The 23,091-nt window shown below is 47.6% G+C and overlaps 1 protein-coding gene across 1 annotated transcript in view; it reads left to right on the forward strand.

The window, feature by feature from the left end:
* Positions 1–23,091, forward strand: part of Npc1 (NPC intracellular cholesterol transporter 1) — a 47,148-nt gene that overhangs the window by 19,540 nt on the left and 4,517 nt on the right. The window contains exons 5-21 of the mRNA XM_038329409.1: positions 1,480–1,647; positions 2,237–2,486; positions 4,618–4,691; positions 5,074–5,444; positions 6,295–6,521; positions 9,547–9,647; positions 12,595–12,697; positions 15,241–15,430; positions 15,635–15,817; positions 16,449–16,563; positions 17,699–17,826; positions 17,906–18,046; positions 18,587–18,676; positions 19,063–19,253; positions 19,697–19,812; positions 20,288–20,417; positions 22,638–22,838. Coding sequence (XP_038185337.1) covers positions 1,480–1,647; positions 2,237–2,486; positions 4,618–4,691; positions 5,074–5,444; positions 6,295–6,521; positions 9,547–9,647; positions 12,595–12,697; positions 15,241–15,430; positions 15,635–15,817; positions 16,449–16,563; positions 17,699–17,826; positions 17,906–18,046; positions 18,587–18,676; positions 19,063–19,253; positions 19,697–19,812; positions 20,288–20,417; positions 22,638–22,838 — 2,779 coding nt within the window. The remainder of the gene's footprint in view (positions 1–1,479; positions 1,648–2,236; positions 2,487–4,617; positions 4,692–5,073; positions 5,445–6,294; positions 6,522–9,546; positions 9,648–12,594; positions 12,698–15,240; positions 15,431–15,634; positions 15,818–16,448; positions 16,564–17,698; positions 17,827–17,905; positions 18,047–18,586; positions 18,677–19,062; positions 19,254–19,696; positions 19,813–20,287; positions 20,418–22,637; positions 22,839–23,091) is intronic.

Raw genomic sequence — 23,091 nt, forward strand, 5'->3', positions numbered from 1 at the left:
CAAAAATTCTGAACAGATACTTCACCAAAGAATGTGTGAAAATCTACGAGAAGGTGCCCAAGGGCATGTTACCAGGGAAGTTCACATCAGCATGACTGCAGGAGATGCTGGGGAGGGTGCGCAGCAATGGGAACTCCGTTCATCCTGAGTGGGGATCTTAAATAATACAAGTGTGTTTGAAGATAGTTTGGCAGCTTCTTGTGAGGCTGAATTTGTTATTTGGGAGATTTTGAGACTCAAGAAGGTTGGCCTTCAACTCTTGATCCTCTGCCTCTATCTTGAATGAGAGGCACACACCAATGAGCCTGGCTCACAGTGGTTTTGTGATTTTGTTGGTTTTTAAAGCTGTGCCCTAGGCTTGTTTGTGTTGTTTTAAGAACAGCACACAGAACAATGGGCCACATTTTGTCATTTTCTTTCTCTTAGATGTATAGCATTATATCTTGTTCATGTTGGCATCCTTGCTGCCCTCGACTTAGCCGTAGCTTCAAAAACTGTTAAGCTTCACAAACAAATATCTTAAAACAAAGGTGGATGTGGTAATGCCTGTAATCCCACACTCTAGGCCAGTGTTCTCAACCTCCCTAATGCAGCGACACTTTAATACAGTTCCTCATGTTGTGGAGATCCCCAACCATAAACTTAACATTGCTACTTGATAGCTGTTATTTTGTTAGTTATGAATCATAGTGTAAATATCTGATATGTGAACCCCCCCAAAGGGGTCTCAGGCTGCAGGATTGAGAACCACTCCTAGAGGATGAGGCAGGAGGATTGAGAGCTCCAAACAAAACTCCAAACCAAAAACCAGCCCTTACAATCAAAAATTTTCTTTGCTGCCAGGTTTCCTCTCCTGACTCTTAGGGAGCCCCTCTATAACGGGAGTGAGACTCCATTCCCCGACTCTTAGGGAGCCCCTCTATAACGGGAATGGGACTCTGTCCCCCCGACTCTTAGGGAGCCCTTCTATAACGGGGGTGGGGCTCTGTCCCCGGACTCATAGGGAGCCCCTCTATAACAGGGGTGGGACTCTGTCCCCGGACTCTTAGGGAGCCCCTCTATAACTGGGGTGGGACTCCATCCCCCGACTCTTAGGGAACCCCTCTGTAACGGGGGTGGGACTCCATCCCCAGACTCTTAGGGAGCCCCTCTATAACTGGGGTGGGACTCCATCCCCCGACTCTTAGGGATTCCCTCTATAACGGGGGTGGGATTTCTCGAAGCTGCTGGGAGAGCAGTTGGAATGCTGTTTCCCTTTCCTGGTTCTTCAGTTCACTTGGAATCAGGCCTGCCACGCTGCCGGGTTTAATGGGTCAGTTTAGAGACAGTCTCCTTCCCTCCTGCCTCACAGTGTCCCGGGTTCTCACCACTGGCTGCTGTGTGGTCATGGTGCATCTCGTTCCAGAGGCCTTCAGTTAGATCTTGAGTGGAGAGTTGGAGCAAACATAACGTCTCCATCTTTTCCTCTGATTCTTCTAGCAATGTACAATGCCTGCCGTGATGTGGAGGCCCCGTCAAGTAACGAAAAGGCCTTGGGGCTCCTGTGTGGAAGGGATGCTAGTGCCTGCAATGCCACCAACTGGATCGAGTACATGTTCAACAAAGACAATGGGCAGGCGCCATTCACCATCACCCCCATCTTTTCAGGTAGGATGGCAGCTCTCAGGCTTGCTGCAGTTACAGTTTTGCTTTAAAAACCCAGGAGTCAATCAGCTATAGAAAGATAAATTCAGAGATACAAGTAGGACATTCGTCCTGCCTGGTTAACTTCGGAGGGCTGGGTAAGAAAAGGAGTTGCTTTTAGGGATTGATACTGTAACTAAAAGAATGAACCAGCGTGTGTGTGTGTGTGTGTGCATGGGTGCGTGGTTTTTAAAGACTGAGAAGTATTTGCTGTGTTATTAGCCCAGCTGCTCAGAGGACCCACCCTACGTGACTGGTGCACGAGAGATCAGGGCACATGCTGTGCACAGGGTTAACGTCACAGTAAGGGATGTAGCCTAGCTGAGAGCGCTTGCCTGGGAGTCCTCAGGCTCCAGCACAAAGCCAGGGGCGTCAGTGCCCATCCCATCCCACCCCCAAAGCCTAGTGGATGATAATGGTGTGGCTTTTCCACTCTTAGTCCCCAGCTGTGCCACCCTGTTCTCGTGTGCTTCCCATTGGGTTAATGTAATCAAACACAAAACTTAGAAGGTAGTCTCAAGAGATCCTAATTCAGCATAATTTCTTCTTATAGACCTTCCAATCCATGACATGGAGCCCATGAGAAATGCCACCAAAGGCTGCAATGAGTCTGTAGATGAGGTCACAGGGCCATGCAGCTGCCAGGACTGCTCCATTGTCTGCGGCCCCAAGCCCCAGCCTCCACCGCCTGCCGTACCCTGGAAGATCTTGGGCTTGGATGCCATGTATGTCATCATGTGGATCACCTACATGGCATTTCTGTTTGTATTTTTTGGAGGACTTTTGGCAGTGTGGTGCCACAGGTAAGCTGGTTGGTTTGCTTTTTTCTTTAAGGCAAGAAGAGCAAAATTGCTCACGTATTACCTTTAGCTCACAGTTGACATTAATTAATCCTGGCCGGAAGTAAATGCATACATGGATACCATCCCCTGGTTGGCTTATTCCCTGAAGCTAGTACATAGTTTGGTTTTGTTTAGATATTTAAACATTTGAGGTTAGTTTTACTGGTTTATTCAGAATGAGGTGTGATTTAAGGCATAGAACCACAGGCGGTCTGTGTAAGCCACATCTGATTGGACTCTAGTTACATGAAGTACTACATCTGTTTGTGTGTTGTCGTATGTTCACACACATGTGCACGTTTGTGTGTGTGTGTTAGGGTCAGTTTTGCTCAGTTGCCCTCTACTTTGTTTTTTGGATCAAGGTCTGTCATGGCCTAGGGCTTACCAGTTATGGAAGCTGGCTGGCCAGCAAGCCCAGGGGTCCACCTGTCTCTGCACCTAGTGCTGGGATCACCAGTGTGTGCCGCCGTGGCAGGCACTTTGCAGACTGAACTATCCACTTCACCTGAGGCAACACTTTTTTTTGTTTTTTGTTTTTTTTTGTTTTTTTCAAGACAGGGTTTCTCTGTAGCTTTGGAGCCTGTCCAGGAACTCGCTCTTGTAGACCAGGCTGGCCTCGACCTCACAGAGATCCTCCTGACTCTGCCTCCCTAGTGCTGGGATTAAAGGCGTCCGCCACCACCACCCAGCTCCTAGACAATGCATTTTAGTAGTTTTCTTGTAAAATGATTTTAAACTCACCTAAATGCTGAAGTAATAGCAAAGTTTTTGTGTGTGTATTCTGAGCTTCCTGTAACATTACAGCTTACAGAATTCATAAACAATGCCCACAATCCAAAATTGGCATTATCATAATGTTCCCAGCTAAACCACAGGCTTTTTCACCAGTGTTGCTGAGGTCATGCTCATTGTTTGCTTCAAGGGCCCCTCAGTACATTCATTTTTTTAAATTTTATTAATTTTCTCCATTCCAAGACACTCTTGGTAGGTGTTGGTCTGGTCTCTCCGTTGCCAGCATGCGGTGCTTGCTTGGCGCTGCATTGAGGTTGTGTGTGGATAAGAACATTGCAGACGTGGTCGTGTTTCTGGCTGCACCTTGGCAGGGAGTGTGGTGCTCGTGGGTTTCATTGCCATGGAGGTTTGCCTGGAGTACGTAGTTACTGCTTTCTACTGCGCCTTTCTGAGGAGGAGGAGCTACTTCTCAAACCAGCCCTCGCAGCCCACCGGTGGGCCCTTTGAGTCGATGGCGTTTGCCCCGTGGTGATTATAGGTTACTCTCTCTCTCCCTCGCCATTTACTAATTGAACCCTTTCTTCGTTCACTTACTCAGTGGTGCACCTTTTAGATTTATCGTTCTGTAGACAGTATCTAATAACCGGGCATTGGAGTTCCCTCCCGTTAGCTCCTGTGTTCGTTTGACATGCTCCCACCCCCAGGCTCACTGGATACCTCCCTACCCTAGGCCTGGAATCATCCTCCTCACCAAGGAGTTTCTGGTCCCTTTTGTTAGGGAATGGCATTGAGGAGCTGTGGTCTGGACGCTAGGGGTGCTTATTGCTCCTGGAAATACGTTCTAAAGGACCTAAAAGCGACACCTGTGGGTTCCATTATGAAAGTACCTTTGTCATTTTATTACCTTCCTTAGTCTGATGCTGTAGGAGCCTGCTTGTTCTTTCCTGGCTGCCCAGACTCCAAATAACCACACAGAAACTGTATTAATTAAATCACTGCTTGGCCTGTTAGCTCATGCATATTTCTAGCTCACTCTTACCTCTTAAATGAGCCCATTTCTATTATATTTTACCATGAGGCTCATGGCCTACCAGCAAGGTTCTGGCTGACAGCTTGTGTCTTTCTCCTCTGGCAGCTCCTTGGCGACCCCCTGACTCTGCCTACTCTCTCTCTGTATATCTCTTCCAGCCTGGCTATATTCTGTTAAGCCATTGGCTGAAAGCAGCTTCTTTATTCAGTAACCAATAAAAGCAACACAGACAGAAGGACCTCCCACACCAAGCCTAGACTGAAAATGCTGACAGGGAGCAAGGGACCTGGGAGCAAGTCTACTAATACCACCTCCATGCTTCTGTTCCAGAAGGCGGTATTTTGTGTCTGAGTACACTCCCATCGACAGCAATATAGCCTTTTCTGTGAACACCAGTGACTCTGGTAAGTCTGTGTATAGGTCAAGGAATGGGATCATAGTGGCCTGAGAGCCTTGCTCTTATGTGAAGCAGTGTGCTATTGCTGAGGACACAGCAGCCTAGTGAAGGCAGACGTAGCCCTCAGTGTGGCACCTCAGAACCAGGTAATCTAGCAATGATGTAATTATGGACTAAGGAAAGAGCCACAGAAGCCCTGAGGGCAGAGTTGAGTGCAGCAAAGTCACTGGAGGGTTCGTCCTGAGCACCCAAGAGCCACTTCACTGAGAGAGAGGCAGTCAGAGACTCTGGGAACTGAGCACAGGGCAGCTGTGGGACCGTTTCCCTGTCCCCACCTTTGGGATGGCTTCACTAGTGACCTCCTTCCTCCTTTCCTCTCACTCTTCCAGGGGAGGCCTCATGCTGTGACCCACTTGGCGCAGCATTTGATGGCTGTCTGAGGCGCATGTTCACAAAGTGGGGAGCTTTCTGTGTCCGAAACCCCACCTGCGTCGTTTTCTTCTCATTGGTCTTCATCGCTGCATGCTCTTCTGGGCTGGTGTTTGTCCGGGTCACCACCAATCCTGTGGAGCTCTGGTCAGCCCCTCACAGTCGGGCCCGCATGGAGAAGGAGTACTTTGATAAGCACTTTGGGCCTTTCTTTCGCACGGAACAGCTTATTATCCAGGCCCCCAACACCAGTGTCCACATCTATGAGCCATACCCTTCTGGAGCCGATGTGCCCTTTGGGCCCCCGCTGAACAAAGAGATTCTGCACCAGGTAACCTGCCATTTGCAGTCACCGTTTACCCAGGGAAGCTGCAGTGCCTGTCCTGGTGCTGTGATTGATACCCTGAGCCAAAGCTGCATAGAGAAGAAAGGGGTTACATGGCTTACAGATCACTCAGTTCATCCCTAAAGGAAGTTAAGCAGGAATGCAAGGCAGGAATTTGAAGGCAGCCTGCTTGCTGGTCCACACAGCTGTTCCAGTCAGGGAACTCACTTCATAGCCAAAGAAATGCCGTGGGAACCGTGGAGGATGCTGCTTGCTGTTTGTCAGGCAGGCTCATGCTCAGCTAGATTTCTTACAAAGGTCAGGACCACCTGCCTGGGGAATGGTGCTGCCCATAGGGCTAGGCCATCCTACATCACTTAACAATTAAAGGCAGTCTCCTGCTGGTATGCCCATAGGCCAGTCTGGTCTAGGCAATTTCTTCATTGAAATTGTCTTCTCAGATAATATCTTCTATTAGAAAATGTGCACATATACATAAATGGCCACAAGGCAGAGCAAGGCAGGGAGTGGTATATTTTGGCAAGGGACAAATGTCAGAAGACCAAGAATTTGCTTCAGGACTGGTGCCTTGGTGGATGCTGGAAGAAGAGTGAGGGATGATTTCATGTCCTGTGTGGGGATCTGTTATGGTCATGTCTTCTTCTCAGACATGGCTAACAGGCGCTCGCCATCCTAATTCCTGTTTAGAGGAGCCATCGGCTCTCCCTTGCTGTGGTACAACCTTCCCCCATCCTTGGGAGGATATGCTCAGAGCATCCTTCTCGTCTGAGTTCTCAGGGCAGTATGGTTTGTGACGATGACGATATAGGAAGCCTGACGTGTTTCTGGGTTTCAGGTGCTTGACCTGCAGATTGCCATTGAGAGCATTACGGCATCTTACGACAATGAGACCGTGACACTTCAAGACATCTGTGTGGCCCCCCTCTCGCCATACAACAAGAACTGCACCATTATGAGTGTGTTGAATTACTTCCAGAACAGCCATTCGGTGCTGGACCACCAAGTAGGCGACGACTTCTTTGTCTATGCCGACTACCACACACACTTCCTGTACTGTGCACGGTGAGTGGCGGCAGCCGTTCCTGCACCCTGTCACTCTTTGAGAGCTTCTGTGGCTCACTCTGTGCCCAGGACTTGAGACCCAGTGGACAGAGCAAGCTGTGCCTTGGGGAGCTCATGTTCTAACGGAGGGAGACCAACGTTTTGGGGGCACATTGTGAAAACATCAGTCTTAATTTAGTACAGACATTAATACTTACACAGACAGAGACCACTGTGATGCCGCTGAGCAGTGTTATCCCAGGGGACCCAGTCGTGTGTCGGGCCTGCCGTTGAGAGGAGCAGCTGTCTGGTATGGGTCTGTGTGTCGTGTCAGGTGGGGTGAGAGCACTAAGGCTGACCAGGAAGGGGTTGGAATCCATGCTGCCTTCACATGTAGAACTGCACCAAGGAGAAAAAAAGGGACCTGCAGATAGATACGAGAGGAAAGTGCTGCAAGTCACATGAGCAGCGAGCATGGAGGCCCTGAAGTGCACGGCGTACCTGGGAAGAGCAGGTGCCTCTCAGCCTAACTCACACAGCAGCAGCATACAGGGTCATCCTTCCCCCTGAGAGTTAGGAGCCCTTTGTGCTTTTCCTGTTCTTCAAATAGAACCTTTGGTCATTGCACTTAATTAGTTTTAATGCATGAAGCCTTTCTTCAAAGAGTGAAGGGGGATTGGCATGCGGGTCCCATTGGAGGTTTCCTTTTGGAGGCTGTGTGTCAGGTGTAGACGGAGGTTTCTATCCTGCCTGGTTCCACAGCCATTCAGTCCCAAAAAACCACACAGAGGCTTATATTAATTATAAACTGGTTGACCTATTAGCTTAGGCTTATTATTAACTAGCTCTTACAACTTAAATTAACCCATAATTCTTATCTGTATTAGTCACATGGCTTGGTACTTTTTCTCAGTGTAGCATTTTCATCTTGCTTCCCCTGTGTCTGTAGCGACTGCAGACTAAGCCTTTCCTCTTCCCAGAATTTTCTTAGTCTGGCCACCCTGCCAGTACTTCCTGCCTGGCTACTGGCCAATCAGTGTTTTATTAAATCAATACAAGTGGCAAATCTTTACAGGGCACAGGAGCATTATCCTACAGTAGTCAGGGATTAGTCATTCAGCTTGAGTGACCTGTGAGGGAGCTGACTTGTCAGGAAGAGTGGCATGACTCCTAGTGGGCCTACCATCCCTGAGTGTTCTTGACCTGGCTTATTGTTCACCATGGAAACAGAAATGACTTGCTCAACTTTGTCCACAGTAGAGCTCTCTGACTGAGCTCTCATACCCTGAAGTTGTGTCTGTGACTGGTATGTGATGGTTTGGCTGCTGGCTGTGTTCACTCTTCAGTGATACTGCCACTAAAACCAGGTTGTTTGCATGAGACATGAATGCCCATGTGTTCATAAGCCCTAAACTGGGATGGTGGGAGGGAGCTGTGGGTGGCTGAAAAGCATTCAATATTATGTAATTTCTATATTTGGAGGAAAAACTATTTTCCTGTGGTGCAAATCAAAAAAACAAAATGTGTGGGCGAGAGGTACACAGGTGTCTCATCAGAGCTGAGGCTTAGGCTCAGAGCCTGCCTGTGATGGTCTCCTGTGAGCTGCATACAGGTGTGGTCTAAGGTCATACTTTCTGGTCTCAGGTCTATACCCCGCTTGTACCTTCCTTAAGTGATGGTCCTGTTGTGCATTTTAACTTCTGCATGGCCTCTTCTTTCCCTTCGTAGTCAGGCTTGGCAAAGGACTGCTCCTATAATGTCACCTGCCTCCAGGGCTCATCTTGGCAGCTCTGAAGGGCAGTGCTATTTGAGGACCTCCCAAGTGCCCAGCTGAGTTTGGGCTGCTGACTGTCTCAGGAGGTGTGCACAGCCTCCTGATTGTGCTCCTAGGCAAGGCTTCCCTCTGCTGAGTCACCACCCTCTGGCTTTTCTTTCTCCCCGCCACCTGCTGTGTGTTCCATTCACAGTTCACCCCTCTCGTGACCCCTTCTAACCCGAGAAAATTTTTATGGATTCTTGGGTATAGTGGTCTGTAAGTAAGTACGGAACAAACATTTACTGGTGATAAATCTTGAAATTTGTTTTGAAGCATTTCTTTGGTAAATTTACATTAAAGATTAAAGAAAATTTACATAGTAATGAGGTGGTGTGCTTATTTACTTGGATATAAAGAATGCAATCTTGGGTGGACATTGGCTAGGCCATTTTCAAAGCCTTTCAGAGTTGATCAGTACTCTGATTTTACAATGATCAATACTAGAGCATTTCTTCTCATAAATACATAGTATGAAAGGGCAGAGTCTGTTTGGGCAATTTTAGAAATTGCTGGAAATACTGACTTAATCCCAAACCACGAGTCTTTTAACAAGTTTTATGAAACTTAGTCATTAGTTTTGAAAATGAAACCACTCTAACAAAATATAGTCAAAATATATACTATTATAATTGGACACGTGCTGGGGAATGATCAGGGGGAAATATTGGAAGGCTTTGTTTTCAGAGAACAACAGAAAACTGTGTGTGCACAGTAGTAACACATGGCAGTCTGTAACATACAGCAGTCTTGAATCAGGCTGCATTTGTTGGCATGTGGTGTGATGCATGTAACACACTGCACGTGTTCAGAACCAGGGCTGCATTGAAGCCACACAATGTAGCATGGAAATACCTTGGATTTTTTAATAACTTTTTAAGTAAGTTTTTTAATAACTTGATTGTTGAACATTCAGAAACTTTCATTGTTAACAGTTGGGCTCTTTTGTATCCCCACATTTATGTGTGACCCCACATGGGCTCACAAAGAACAGTTTAAGAGGCTTTGTTTACAGCCATCTCTTTCACCTACTTCATGCTCAGAGAGCTAAGTCTCGTGGGCTGCCCGTACCCTTTATCCCTCTGTCCCACACAGCACCGTGTGTCATTGGTCTCTCTGGGGTGTCTTACTCGGCTAAGGAACCTGAGTTCCTGGAGCACAGACACTGTGATCGGAGTGTTTTGGCTGATGTATCTGGGGCTCTAATTGTGAGCTTTTCTGAACTTTTGGCAGGGCTCCCGCCTCTCTGAATGATACAAGTATGCTCCATGATCCTTGCCTGGGTACGTTTGGAGGACCCGTGTTCCCCTGGCTTGTGCTGGGCGGCTATGATGGTAAGAAGCTGTGGAAATGTTTACAGTTCAGAAATTGGCAGTCTTAATTTCTCATCCTTGGAATCCAAAAACTATCTCCTTTAGCTTTGAGTTTGAAGCCAGATTTGATGGCACCCACCTAAAAAAACCTCAGCATTCAGGAAGTAGCAGCAGGGGGATCATAGTCGGGGACTAGCCTAGGCTGCATAGTGGGATCTTGTCCCAACATAACAAGAAAACAAAAAGAGTGGATTGTTTTTCTAAACCAGCCAGGACAGTGATGTAGCAGTTGTTTGCCACAGCTGCTTCTGAGGGCACTTCTGGGACAGGTGACACCTCCAACATCTGCAGCCTGATTGCTGCCAGCCAAACAGGTCTTCTCCAGTTGCTAAAGAGGCCAGATAGCTTTTCTTCCCCTCTGAAGTGAAGAGAGAAGTTGTGATCTGTGTTTGAGATATGTTCTGCCTCATGCCATTAAAAAAAAAAAAAAGCCCTTTCTTATATGGTGGGAAAAAGGGATGATGTCATAACTGGGCCTTGGGGGTGGGATAGGATCTGGTCTCTTTTTTTCCTTCCTTCGTCTTCCCTTCTCTCTTCCCCTCTCTCTCTCCCTCCCTCCCTCTCCCCCCCCCCGCCCCTTTTTTTGAGACAGGGTTTCTCTTTGTAGCCTGTCTGTCCTGGAACTTACTCTGTAGACCAGGCTGGTCTCGAACTCCCAGAGATCCACCTGCCTCTGCCTCCCAAGCGCTGGGATTAAAGGTGTGCACCACCACCACCCAACTGGTCTGGTTCTTCTTCCATCTGAATAAACTCCAAGGGATTAACGATGGGTGTGTGAAAAGTGAAACCGCTGAAGAACTGGAAGAAAACCCAGGAGGGATTTAAAAAAAAATCAAAAGCTGCAGAAGAAAAGACTGAATTTGACTGTAAGAATTTTAGTCAGCCTGGTAATGATGACACACGCCTTTACCCAGCACTCAGGAAGCAGAGGTAGGATCTCTGTGAGTTCAAGGCCAGCCTGGTCTACAGAGTGAGTTCCATGACAACCAGGACTGTTTCATGTAGAAACCCTATCTCGGGGGGGGGGAAAAAAGGAATTTTAAAGTCATGTGTGAAAGAGAGCATACAGTTTGTTTTAAGACAAGAGGAAAATTCATTTTTCAGCACCTTCCTGGCTGTAGCTATTTCTTCTCAATAAATTTTTGTTTTCTTGCCTTTAAAAAGTAAAATGCAAGAAACTGCATACACACACCTCCTATACTCATAACAGGTGACATTCCGCTGTTAATCAAAGAGCTGTGTGGTGGTGGGGTTGAGTTTAAAGTAGTGGAAAGTTACAAGAAGCAGAATAGGTATTCCACATGTGTGTGCGTGTGTGTGTGTGCACGTGTGTGCATGTGCATGTGTATGCAGTTCATGAAGGGGTGGGGCAGGGCGCGTGCTGTGTGCACAGAGGCACCTGGAAGTAGGCTGGAGGCGAGCAAGCTCCAGAGCTCCTCCCTTCTCTGCCCTATACAATGCTGGGATAGTGGGTGGGGGGGTGTGTGAGTGACCACTCCCACCTTCTTACAGGAGTGTTAGGATTCAAACTCAGGTCTCACCAGCCAAGCCATTTCTATAGCCCTCAAATTAATTTAATTATGTGGAGGAAATACTCATGTTCACCTCTATTTGTGAAGTAAGATCACTTCAGTCTTTGTACCTAACAAACTGGCGAAAGCTACAGAACTGAGAAGACCCTGATGGTTAGTTATTAGACTGTAAACCCAGACAGGGACGACTTCTGTCCTTCGTTCCTGGTGTGTATACAGGTGGGACTCGGTATTTTGTTAGATTTGGATACGTGATCAAAACTTTATAGGGAAGTTTGAAAGAATTTATCAAAATGACAGGAAAGGTTGATTCTACAAATAGGAACTTTGTGTATTCAAATATTTGTAGATAGCTTTTGTAGTCATTTTGTTTGTAGTTTTAAAAACTGTAAAGATATCCATCAGTGGGGACCTGGTTAGACTGTGCTGGATATGTTACACTGCAGAAAGGAAGGAAGCACTTTGTATCTTTAGATACTGAAATGGAGCAAAATCTTAAGACACATTTTTTGTTTTGTGAGTTTTGTTTTGTGTTTGGAGACAGGACCTTACTGTGCAGCTCAGGCTGGCCAAGAAGTTGGCCAGGTGGCCCTGACTGCCACAGACTTACTTTCCTCAGCCTCCAAAGTTCTGAGGTGTGTGACACAGAGGGTTCCAAGACACACAGCTTTATACTATTGGAGAGCAAAGTAGGAAAGGAGAATACACACGCATGTTTGCTTGTGTGTCCCTGAAACTGCCCACAGCTGGCTGCTTCCAGGCTCCGGGAGGACGAGGAATAGAGTGAAAAGTTAAGAGACTTCAGCGACTGTCTTGCCGCTTGGCTCGATTTCACAGTGCACACCTGTGACAGTAAGAGCCATCATTGGCCGGGTGTGATCCTAGCACTCAGGAGGCAGAGGCAGGTGGGTGGATCTCTGTGGCATCAAGGCCAGCCTGGTCTACAGAGCGAGTTCCAGGTGAGTCCGGGCTACATACAGAAACCTCATCTCAAAGAGGACCTAAAAATACAAGAGAGACTGGAAGAGCAGGGCATGGAGTCAGGAGTGGGGAGTGCAAACGAGGCCACTGGGCAAACGTGCTCAAAATACATTATATACATGTGTGCAAATACCAAAGTAAAACTCATATGGATAATTAATAAAAAACCAAAAAATTATAAAAGAGGAAAATAAATAAGAATTAATGGTTAATTTTTTTTAGTGAAAGGTCATTCTCCCTGAATGACACTGTCAAATGCTTTGTATTTGTTGACTGCATACATAGCTCAGGGGAGCTTTGGTGGGGACAGAATCAGCAGGGGACCGTGGCAACTCATGTTTCTTGACTTTGCATGTTAGTACTCAGCTCTTTTATGTCCTATTTTTGCTTTCTAGATCAGAACTACAACAATGCCACTGCTCTTGTGATTACCTTCCCTGTCAGCAATTACTATAACGACACAGAGAAGCTCCAGAGGGCCCAGGCCTGGGAGAAAGAGTGAGTCATTCATGGGGCGGGACACGGGCTGTGCACTCACTTGAACCTCACGCTCTGAATTGCAGCAGATCTCAGTTACAGGACCATTTTCACTTGGCAGTAGCTATGCTAAGAAGTCTTTGAAGAGATCTTCCTAGAAGCAGATGATTTAAACAGCTCTCTGTATGCAAGAATACAGATGAATTCATATACCTTTGTGCGATCCACTCTATCTGTTCCTCTTGGGCTTCAGCCAGTAGGATGCTCTGTTAGGATGAACACTGTTCCCTTCAGCTGCCCTGCTCCCCATCTTCTCAGCCTCTTGCCCACAGCACTAGGCAACCACAAGTCTGCCTTTTGTCCTCATAGACTTTTCTGCTCTGAATGTTGTATGAATATGGTTATATATGTGGACTTTCATGTCTGACTTCCTCTACTTGCCATAATATGTTCAAGGTTGTTTATATAGTGAAATGTATTAATGCTTTGTTTCTTGTTTTGACCAAATACTCCACCAATAACCATACCACATTTTATTTATATATTTATCATTGACACGCATTTGAGTTGCATCTGTCTTTTGGCTATTTTAAAGAATGGCTCTGTGCATATTTATATACACACTTTGATCAGACAAGCCTTAATTCCTTTGGAATTGAATATATATCCATAGGAATTGAATCCCTGGGTCGTATAGTAACTCTGCTTTGATTATTTGAAGGCCTGATTGGCAGTTTCCCCTATGTGGTGACGCGCCATCTGTGCTTGCTGCTTTATCTGACCTTTTCATGCCGGCTGTTAGGATGAGTGGCACTGAGTAACATTTTCTGATTTCTTTATTGTGTTCTAGACAGTGACGCGTGGCTGAGGCTGGCCTTGAACCTTCTGTGTAGCGGAGGCTGGCCTTGAACCTTCTGTGTAGCGAGGATGGTCTTGAACTTCTGATCCTCTTAGTTCCATCCCAAGTGCTAGGATCATGGGCTTGCACCACCGTGCCCTGTTTTGTGTAGTGCCAGGGGCAGAACCTAGGGTTTTTTGCACGCTCAGTGGGTGTCCCACCATTGGAGCCAGCCCTGTGATTTGCATTTTCTTGATTAAAAAAGTCTCAAGCATTTTTTTTCATGAAGTTATTTTCCATATCCTTTGCCCATTTTAATTGAATTTTCTGTGCTTTTATTTAGAGTTATAAAAATCTGTTATGTATTCTAGGTAGAAGTCAGTCCCTTATCAGACATGTGATTTCGAAATATTTTCTCCATTTCTGTGGTTCTCCCCCTTGGAACTCTTGAAGCACAAACGTCCTTCATTGTGGAGCTTAGACCTTTCCTTTCATCGCCTTGTCTTCCGTGTCCCCACAGCCATGACCTGACACCATGACAGATTTAGTCCTGTGTTCTCTTCTGAGACTTTCCTCTGCTTGATCTGTTTAAATCTTTCAGACCCAGGCCCCTATGCCGTGGAGCTGCATGACCAGCCCTTGGTTCTGAGACCAGGTCTTACTGTGGAGCTTTCAGGCTAGCCCTCAGTAGTCCTATCTCCCACTTACAGCCTGTCAGTGTTGTGTATGGTACAAGGTTGGGGTTCAGCTTCATTCTTTGCATATAGCTGTTCATCCAGTTGTCTTTAACCATTTGCTGAAAGGGTTTCTCTTCACTGTCGAGTGGCCATAGCATCCTTATCAGGCACAGTGCAGCCCTTACGTGTATATGTTTGTATGTCTGTTCTTGTGCCAGTGCCACACTTTCTTGATCGCTGTGGTGAGTTTAGAACTAGAAAATACGAGTCCTGTTTTGTTCCTCTTAGTCTGTTATGGCTGCTTGGGGCCTTGCTGTCGCAGGTGAATTTTACAGGCAGCTTTTGACTTCCTATAGAGAAATTAGATGGAATCTGACAGTTTGTATTGAACTTACATATCTGCTTTTAAAAGCTTGTCCTATGAGCCGGGCGGTGGTGGCGCACACCTTTAATCCCAGCACTCGGGAGGCAGAGGCAGGTGGATCTCTGAGTTTGAGGCCAACCTGGTCTACAAAAGCTAGTTCCAGGACAGGCTCCAAAACTACAGAGAAACCTTGTCTCGAAAACAAGAACAACAACAACAACAACAAAAAAACCATTTGTCCTATGAATACATATATTAACTGACACACGTTCCATTTAAGCCTCCCGTGGTGGTGTGTGCCAGCGATCCTGGTGCTCTGGCTAAGGTGTAAGGATCACTTAACTCAAATACTAGACCAGCTTGGGCACATAGTGAGATGTATCTCTGAAGATGAAGGGGGGAAAAAGCCAATTTTAAACATGTTCTAAACAGTAGGTCATTTCAGGACTGGGTTACACTTAAAGGTAGAACCATGACCCGAGAGTGCCAGGATCTTGTGTCTGGCACCCTGCACCACCACAAAAGGCAGAACGGTCAGCAGCTGGAATTTGCCTGTGGTCTGAGGGTATCTCACCAGGTTCCTGGGCAGAGGTGAAGTGAGATGGCGTTTGTGTTGAGGAGACTGCTCTTACTCAACTATCATATAACTTTCAATTAAAAATATAAAAATTTGTCTACTCTTTAGGTTTATTGATTTTGTGAAAAACTACAAGAATCCCAATCTGACCATTTCTTTCATTGCCGAGCGAAGCATTGAAGATGAACTCAATCGGGAAAGTAAGAGTGATGTGTTCACTGTTGCCATCAGCTACGCCATCATGTTTCTGTACATTTCACTTGCCTTGGGACACATCCAGAGCTGTGGCCGGCTTCTGGTGAGTGCGGGGACACAGGGAGGGTGCTGGAGGACGATCTTGTCCATGCTATCACCTGTGAGTGTGTGAACTTTGTTTGTTAGGGAGACACCTAGAGGTTTCTCTGTATCCTCGCACTGTGGACTGTACATTTAACTTATTTTGGATAGTCCCTATAACAGGTAGGACAAAGCTCTCATGATCTGTGCCTTTGCCCGATATCAGGTGGATTCTAAGATCTCCCTGGGCATCGCGGGGATCCTGATAGTGCTGAGCTCAGTGGCCTGTTCCCTGGGCATCTTCAGTTACATGGGGATGCCCCTGACCCTCATCGTCATCGAAGTCATCCCATTCTTGGTGCTGGCCGTCGGGGTAGACAACATCTTCATTCTCGTGCAGACCTACCAGGTAAACCTTCATCCCCCCCGGGGAGCTCAGACTTCCAGCCCTCGGGCTTGTGAACGCCTGCTCAGCAGTTACCACACTGCCTTTGAGAATGCAGACAGCTTCATGACCATTTCCTCAGCAGCTCCTGGTGCCTCTGATTTGTTCTACACATTGTGGGACCAAGAAGTTCAGCCCTTACTTTAATGTGTGGAATAGATACAAAATAAGAATTTGGTATTAAACACCATTTTCATATGTGTGCAGTAAGAACCGACACAATAAGGAAATCACTTCAAGTATAAATGTTATTAAATTGGTTCCAGCCTGCTGTGGACACATGACAGATGTGTCCACACAGTCAGCCGTTGTAGACTGTGGTCTGCTGCCTGGGGTCCTTGCTTGTCTGAGTGGAGACTCAGTAACATACAAGTGTCATTTAGTGATCCACCCTCCTGCAGCCATGAAGCCATGAGTGCAGGTCAAGGGTCTAACTCAATTAGCCAGATAATTGAGTGGCTCACCATTCATAGGCTTAGTTGCTGCAGCTCCTGATCCAGCCATCGATTCTTTGCCCTCGAGTTAATGCAAGACAGGAATGAGCTGGCATTCCTGTTATAGAAAAATTTTAATAGTGCATTTTTTTTTCTTTAAGAGAGATGAGCGTCTTCAGGAAGAGGCACTGGATCAGCAACTGGGCAGAATCCTTGGGGAAGTGGCCCCTACTATGTTCCTTTCATCCTTTTCTGAGACCTCAGCGTTTTTCTTTGGTAATTTCACTGCAGATTGTCCCGGGCCTGTGGCTTGTGGGTATCTGATGATGCCCCCTTTGTTGCTCCCTTTTGTGAGCTGTTGAGTATCGCTTGCTAGACCGCAATGACCTGGCTATTGGCAGTGTCCTCTGTCCTGTGTGTCCCAGAACATTATTGATGCTGGGATCCAAGATGACAGAGGCTTGAGCTCTCCTGCCACCTCGTGCGCTTGTGCTGTAGCAAGTGCTAGTATTTGAAATGACACCCTACATGGCCACTACCCTCGGCAGTGCCATGCACATTGGCAGCAGGAGGCTCTACCTTTGTCTTCAGACGGGCTCCTCACTGAACACAAGCTCTCCGGGCAACAGGCTTGTTAATGAGCAGAGCTTCTTGTCCGAGGAACCAGAATGAGCTAGAGTAAAATCCTCACGCCTGTTTGGTGCAGAGCAGCACTGAGCAGCTGCTGCCTGCCCTGCACGTCCAGAGTGGGAAAGAGAAAGTGTCTTGGTGCTTACAGAGACTGAACGAGGCTGGAAGCCTGTGCCGAGAAGACAGTCTTCACGCTGTCTGAGGTCACCAGCACAGTGCCCACGTGAGCGCCGGCTCCCACACGCCTTTGGAGGCTGGGCTCAGGTGGCAGGCTTTCAGTGGAGGCGTGCTGCCACCATGTCACTCTTCGTTTCTACAGAGCAAATGCTTTTGAGACCTGTGGTCTTTATTGTGCCCTTGACAGGCACAGGTGCAGCCGGGACATAGCATTCCGCTTTCCTAAGAAAACCAGTGCGTGTGTCAGTGACAACAGCTGAGACGGTGCCTCGGTGCCAGTGTGACTTGAGCAAACTCCACCACTTGCTGTGGCATCCCCGGGACTGCATTTATCCCATCTACAGAGGCCGATATCTGTTTCTACGATCATGTGGCCAGCCCAGCATCATAATGTTTGATTTTTTTTAGCCCCAAAATAATATGGTGAATCTAGATTTTTGTTTAAGCTTAATTCCACTAAACGCTGACAACGTATTAAAAATAGTTTTGATCCTAAAATGATCAGTATAGAGTGGGTCAGGAGGAAATAGCGTATGTGCAGGGCGGCATAGCCTGAGACCCTCAGGCCTTTAAGTGGTGTCACAGTGCTTTCCTCTCCCTGCAGGGGCGCTGTCCTCCATGCCGGCTGTCCACACCTTCTCTCTGTTTGCGGGCTTGGCGGTCTTCATTGACTTCCTCCTCCAGATTACCTGCTTTGTGAGCCTCCTGGGGTTAGATATTAAGAGGCAAGAGGTAAGATCCAGGATATGTGGGACTCTAGAGTCTAGGTGAAGTCAGTCTTCGCATAGCCTCGTCCTCTCTTTACCCTCAGAACAATCGGCTGGACATCTTGTGCTGTGTCCGAGGTGCTGACGATGGACGAGGCATCCAGGCCTCTGAAAGCTACTTGTTTCGCTTCTTCAAAAACTCCTTTGCCCCGCTTCTGCTGAAGGACTGGCTGCGACCAATTGTGGTACGGACTTTTTGTGGTTTCTCTCTGTCTTCTCTCCCTACACAGGTGTGTCACATGCCTTCTGAGAGGCTTGGGAGGGCAGTTCTACCCACTGTTAATACACTGCAAAATACAAAGACAAAAAGTACAGCAGCAGGCCCTTTCTAGGGCTTTTTGGTTCTTTTGGTTTTTCAAGACAGGGTTTCTCTGTATAACTGCCCTGGCCATCCTGGAACTCACTCTGTAGACCTGGCTGGCCTCGAACTCACAGAGATCTGCCTGTCTTGCCTCCTGAGTGCTGGGATTAAAGACTTGTTCCACCACCTCCAGGGCATCCTTGGGATTTCTGTCTTATATTCTAGCAAAGTCTGGCTTTGGACTGGGAATGTAGTCCAGTGGTAGAGTACTTGCCTAGCCTCACACAGGGCATGGGATCAACCTCTAATGCTACCAACAGTAAAATAAAGCCATGTCTTTCTTTGGTCTGTAAGATTTTATTTCTGTTCTTCAATTTATTATTATATTAGCCATTGGTGTCTTGCCATTTACTTTTCTTTCCAGATAGCCGTATTTGTGGGTGTTCTGTCATTCAGTATTGCAGTCGTGAACAAAGTGGAAATTGGATTGGATCAGTCTCTTTCAATGCCAAATGTAAGGTGCTTCTCTTCGTTAACTTTTAGCTGCTGATGGAGTTTTCAGGGCACGTGTGTAGGTGTTAATGCTTGCTTCTGAATGCAAACCCTGCGAGGGGTGATGGTGAACTCCAGGGCTGTGCTGTAGTAGCTGCTGGCGCTGTGAACTCACACTGCTCTTCATGGTACATAGCCTTAGCGGTGAAGCAGCCAGTCTCCCGAGGTCACCTAATGAAATCCCCTCTGGTTGGGGCTTAGCAGCAGGTGCACACTGGGACTGGGGACGAGAACCCTGAGTCTAAGTTGGTGGCTTGGGCACCCAACATCCTCTTTTTTCGTTAGCCATCACCATGTCTTTCAGTTCCCATCAAACCATACTTTTCTCCTCTTTGGTTTTCCTTTCAGGATTCCTATGTGATTGATTATTTCAAGTCCCTCGGTCAGCACCTGCACTCGGGCCCACCTGTGTACTTTGTCCTGGAGGAAGGCCATGACTACACCAGCCGCGAAGGGCAGAACATGGTGTGCGGCGGCATGGGCTGTGACAGTGATTCCCTGGTGCAGCAGATATTTAACGCAGCTGAGCTGGACACCTAGTCAGTGTCGGGACCACCTGCTCCTTTATGCTTCCTTTCCTCTTTACTGTTTTTGAGATAGGGTCTCCTGTATAGCCCACGCTGGTCTTGAAGTTGGAGCTTGCCCTGTTCAGCCTCCTGGGCAGTAGGGTTACAGACCAGATGTGCACCACCATGCCCAGCCCAGTTTGGGTCCTCTGAGCAGAAACAGGCAGAAGGAGGAACTCTTGGCCAGCATCTACTCAAGCCTGAAATTTTGCACTAAAAACAGATTTTCTTGGGAAAGTTGCTTTTTGTTGTTGTATCTCAAAGTCTGTTAGACCGAATTTCATGTAAGCAAAGCAGGCTATTGTCTTGAAGTGTTCTCTTCAGTCACACCAGTACAGCAGTCTCAAGTGGGGAGAAGGAACGGGAGTTCCTAGGAATTCCCGAGCCAGTCATTGATTTTCTCTCCTCTCCTCCAGCACCCGCATAGGCTTTGCCCCCTCATCCTGGATTGACGATTACTTTGACTGGGTTGCACCGCAGTCCTCCTGCTGTAGACTCTACAATGCCACTCACCAGTTTTGCAACGCTTCTGGTACCTTCATCTCCTTTTCCACATCTTCCTTTCTTTCTTTAATTTCACTTACCCATGTCATTTCGCCCTAGTTGGTGCCTGCTTGTCAGTGTGGGCTGCACCTCCTTCCCGCTGTCACTACCCTGTCCTCAGCCGTACATGCACGCACCCGAACAAGGACACTTGATTCCCCAGTCCGACCCTTCAGCTTGTCCAAACCACATTTATTTTCTTCATGAAAGCATGAGAGAGTCCTGTGCTCTTTGATGCTGCTCGGAACAGGACACCTACTTCAGTGGGGGGGTCTGTGTGGTTTGCCTGAGACGAAATGACTTGGGGCTGACGTTTATTCAACTATGAAATTACATGGAGCTGAAGCTTTCAAAGGGGGGGGAAGATGCGGGAAAACACTGTACTTTGTCTTAAGGGGTTGTTGTTGTTTTTGTTTAAATCGTGAGGCCCTTTTTTCTAACGATTAGCTCTCCTCTTTTGCCAGTGATTGACCCAACCTGTGTCCGTTGCAGACCTCTAACACCAGAGGGCAAACAGAGGCCTCAAGGGAAAGAGTTCATGAAATTCCTGCCCATGTTCCTTTCTGATAACCCCAACCCTAAATGTGGCAAAGGGTAAGTACTGTGGAACCATGTCAGATAAGCATCCTATTTAACTTTAACTAAGAAACAGAGCTGGATGGGTAGACTGGTGGGAAAGGGTCTCTTCTCTGGCCTGGACCAATTTCCTGTAAAAGCAGAGCCCCCACTTAAAGAAACCTCCTGGTGTTGAGCAGATTTAACCCTCACTGGGCACTGATTTTCCATGCTGTGGTTCCTGTCCTGACCCTGGGCATGTGGATGGAGGCAGACTCCAATGCACACCATGAAGGAGCAGAGGCAAAGGTAGACACACTGGAGAGTGAGAGGCCCAGGGCCGCTCCATTGTGCTCAAGGAACAATATCTCTGCTTTGGTAATGTTGGCACAGTTTAAGCCAGCCAGACCACCTGTCTGAGGGTCTCAATTGCTGTGAAGAGACACCATGACCACAGCAGCTCTTATAAAGAAAAACATTTAATTGGGGTGGCTTACAGTTGTAGAGGTTTAGTCCAGTATCATCATGGTGCGGCAGGGCAGTGTCCAGGCAGACATGATGCTGCAGAAGGAGCTGAGATTTCTACATCTTTGATCACCAGGCAACAGGAAGTGAACTCAGACACTGGGCAGTATCTTGAGCATAAGAGACCTCAAAGCCCGCCCCCACAATGATACACTTCCTCCAACAATGCGACACCAAATAGTACCACTCCCTATGAGCTTATAGGGGCCAATTACAGTCAGACTGACACACTGCCCATTGCCCACATGGACAGGAAGATGTGGGCCCATGCCTGGCCCAGAAATATTAAAGATGAAGGGATTGATTTGGAAGCATTTGTGGGTGAAAGTTGACATCACGTGTGTGATATAACTCACATGGATGTGCTTGGTTTTGTAAGAATCACATCTGAGAGTCTTCTTGTATGTTGTATGTGTCATGTCTGTTTTGAGATTTCCGCTAGTTCTGATAAAGACTATCTCTAAAAAGTTAAAAAAAAAAAAATTGCTTGTGATTATTGAGGATATTCTGGAATTTTCTTCATGAAAGCATGAGAATTCTTTGGAATTCAGTTAGAAAGTATTAGCTAAAGGGAGTATATTTAGCATGAATTCTAATTGTTCTTAATCATAAACATCCAGAGTCAGGTATCGGGGTGAAAGCTGAAGGATCAGAGAAGCAGAGTGGCCAGAGCTCTTCCTGCTCCAGTGCTCAGACCGAAGGGGCCATCAGACTGTTGCCTCAGACTGCTCTGAGCTCCTGTCCCCTCCCACCTTATAGTCCTCTCTCTGCTCAGCATATTGCTCCTGTCTCCTCCTCCCTAGTGCTGGGATTAAAGGCGTGTGCCACCACTGCCTGGCCACTATGGCTAACTAATGTGGCTAGTTCTGTGTTCTGATCCTCAGGCAAGCTCTGTTTGTTAGATCATAAACAAAATATCACCACAAGTATCCACTGTACAGTGTCATGCCAAGCACCTCACTGGCCTTGACCCATTTGACACTCCCAGAGTGTGGGCATGTGCTGGTATGCCCGTTCACAGAGGTGTTGTTGGGGCTAATGCCCAGCCCATGTGTATTTTCTGGTAAGCCTGTGGGCATGTGCTAGTATACTCATTCACAGAAGGGTGGTTGGCGCTAAGGCCCAGCCGTGTGTATGCTAGTAAGCCTGTGGGCATGTACCAGTACGCCCATTCACAGAGGGGCGGTTGGGGCTAAGGCGAGGGGACTCTACCAGGGCGGGCTCAAGTCCAAGTCCTTGCCCTTTCTACCTGTTACACTGCAGTACCAGGTCAGCTCTGTGTCATGTTTGATTTTGAATGGAACCAGATAGCAAAACAATAGCGGCTGTGCACCAGACAAACCACAACAGTAAGATAAGGTAAAGCCTTCTGTAGGCCCTTAGCAGGAGGCCTCCTTCATCCGTCTGACCTAAGAGCCAGGTCAGGGGCCTTCCTCATCTGGAGTGCTCACATTCCACCCTTCCACTCTAAGCCATCACCGCGCCGACACCCCTGCCCTTCCTCAGGGGACCGTAGCCATGCTGACACCCCTGCCCTTCCTCAGGGGACTGTAGCCATGCTGACACCCCTGCTCTTCCTCAGGGGACCGTAGCCATGCGGACACCCCTGCCTTTCCTCAGGGGACTGTAGCCGCGCCGACACCCCTGCCCTTCCTCAGGGGACTGTAGCCGCGCCGATACCCCTGCCCTTCCTCAGGGGACTGTAGTCGAGCTGACACCCCTGCCCTTCCTCAGGGGACATGCTGCCTATGGTTCTGCTGTTAACATCATCGGAGATGACACTTATGTTGGGGCCACTTACTTCATGACTTACCACACTGTACTTAAGACCTCTGCTGACTACATTGACGCCATGAAAAAAGCCCAGCTTGTAGCCAAAAACATCACAGAAACCATGAATTCTAAGGGGAGTAACTACCGCGTGTTCCCATACAGGTAAGACAGGGAGGGCTATATGGGGTGAGGTGGGTGGGCCGCAGATTCCTCCTCTCCTCTGACACCCGCTTTACCCTTAGGCAGGAGTGGAGTGCGAGGGAATTGGAGGTGAGCAGGGCCGGAACCTTGTGTATCTGGGGACTGCAGACACAGAACTTGATGTACTGTCCCAGTCCAGAGAGACACATGGCGAAGTAACACAGGAGAGCAGGCCTTGCACAAGGGACACGCCAGTCATTCAGTCAGCAGCTGG

Source organism: Arvicola amphibius, chromosome 5 (genome assembly GCF_903992535.2).
Source record: "Arvicola amphibius chromosome 5, mArvAmp1.2, whole genome shotgun sequence".
NCBI lineage: Eukaryota > Metazoa > Chordata > Mammalia > Rodentia > Cricetidae > Arvicola > Arvicola amphibius.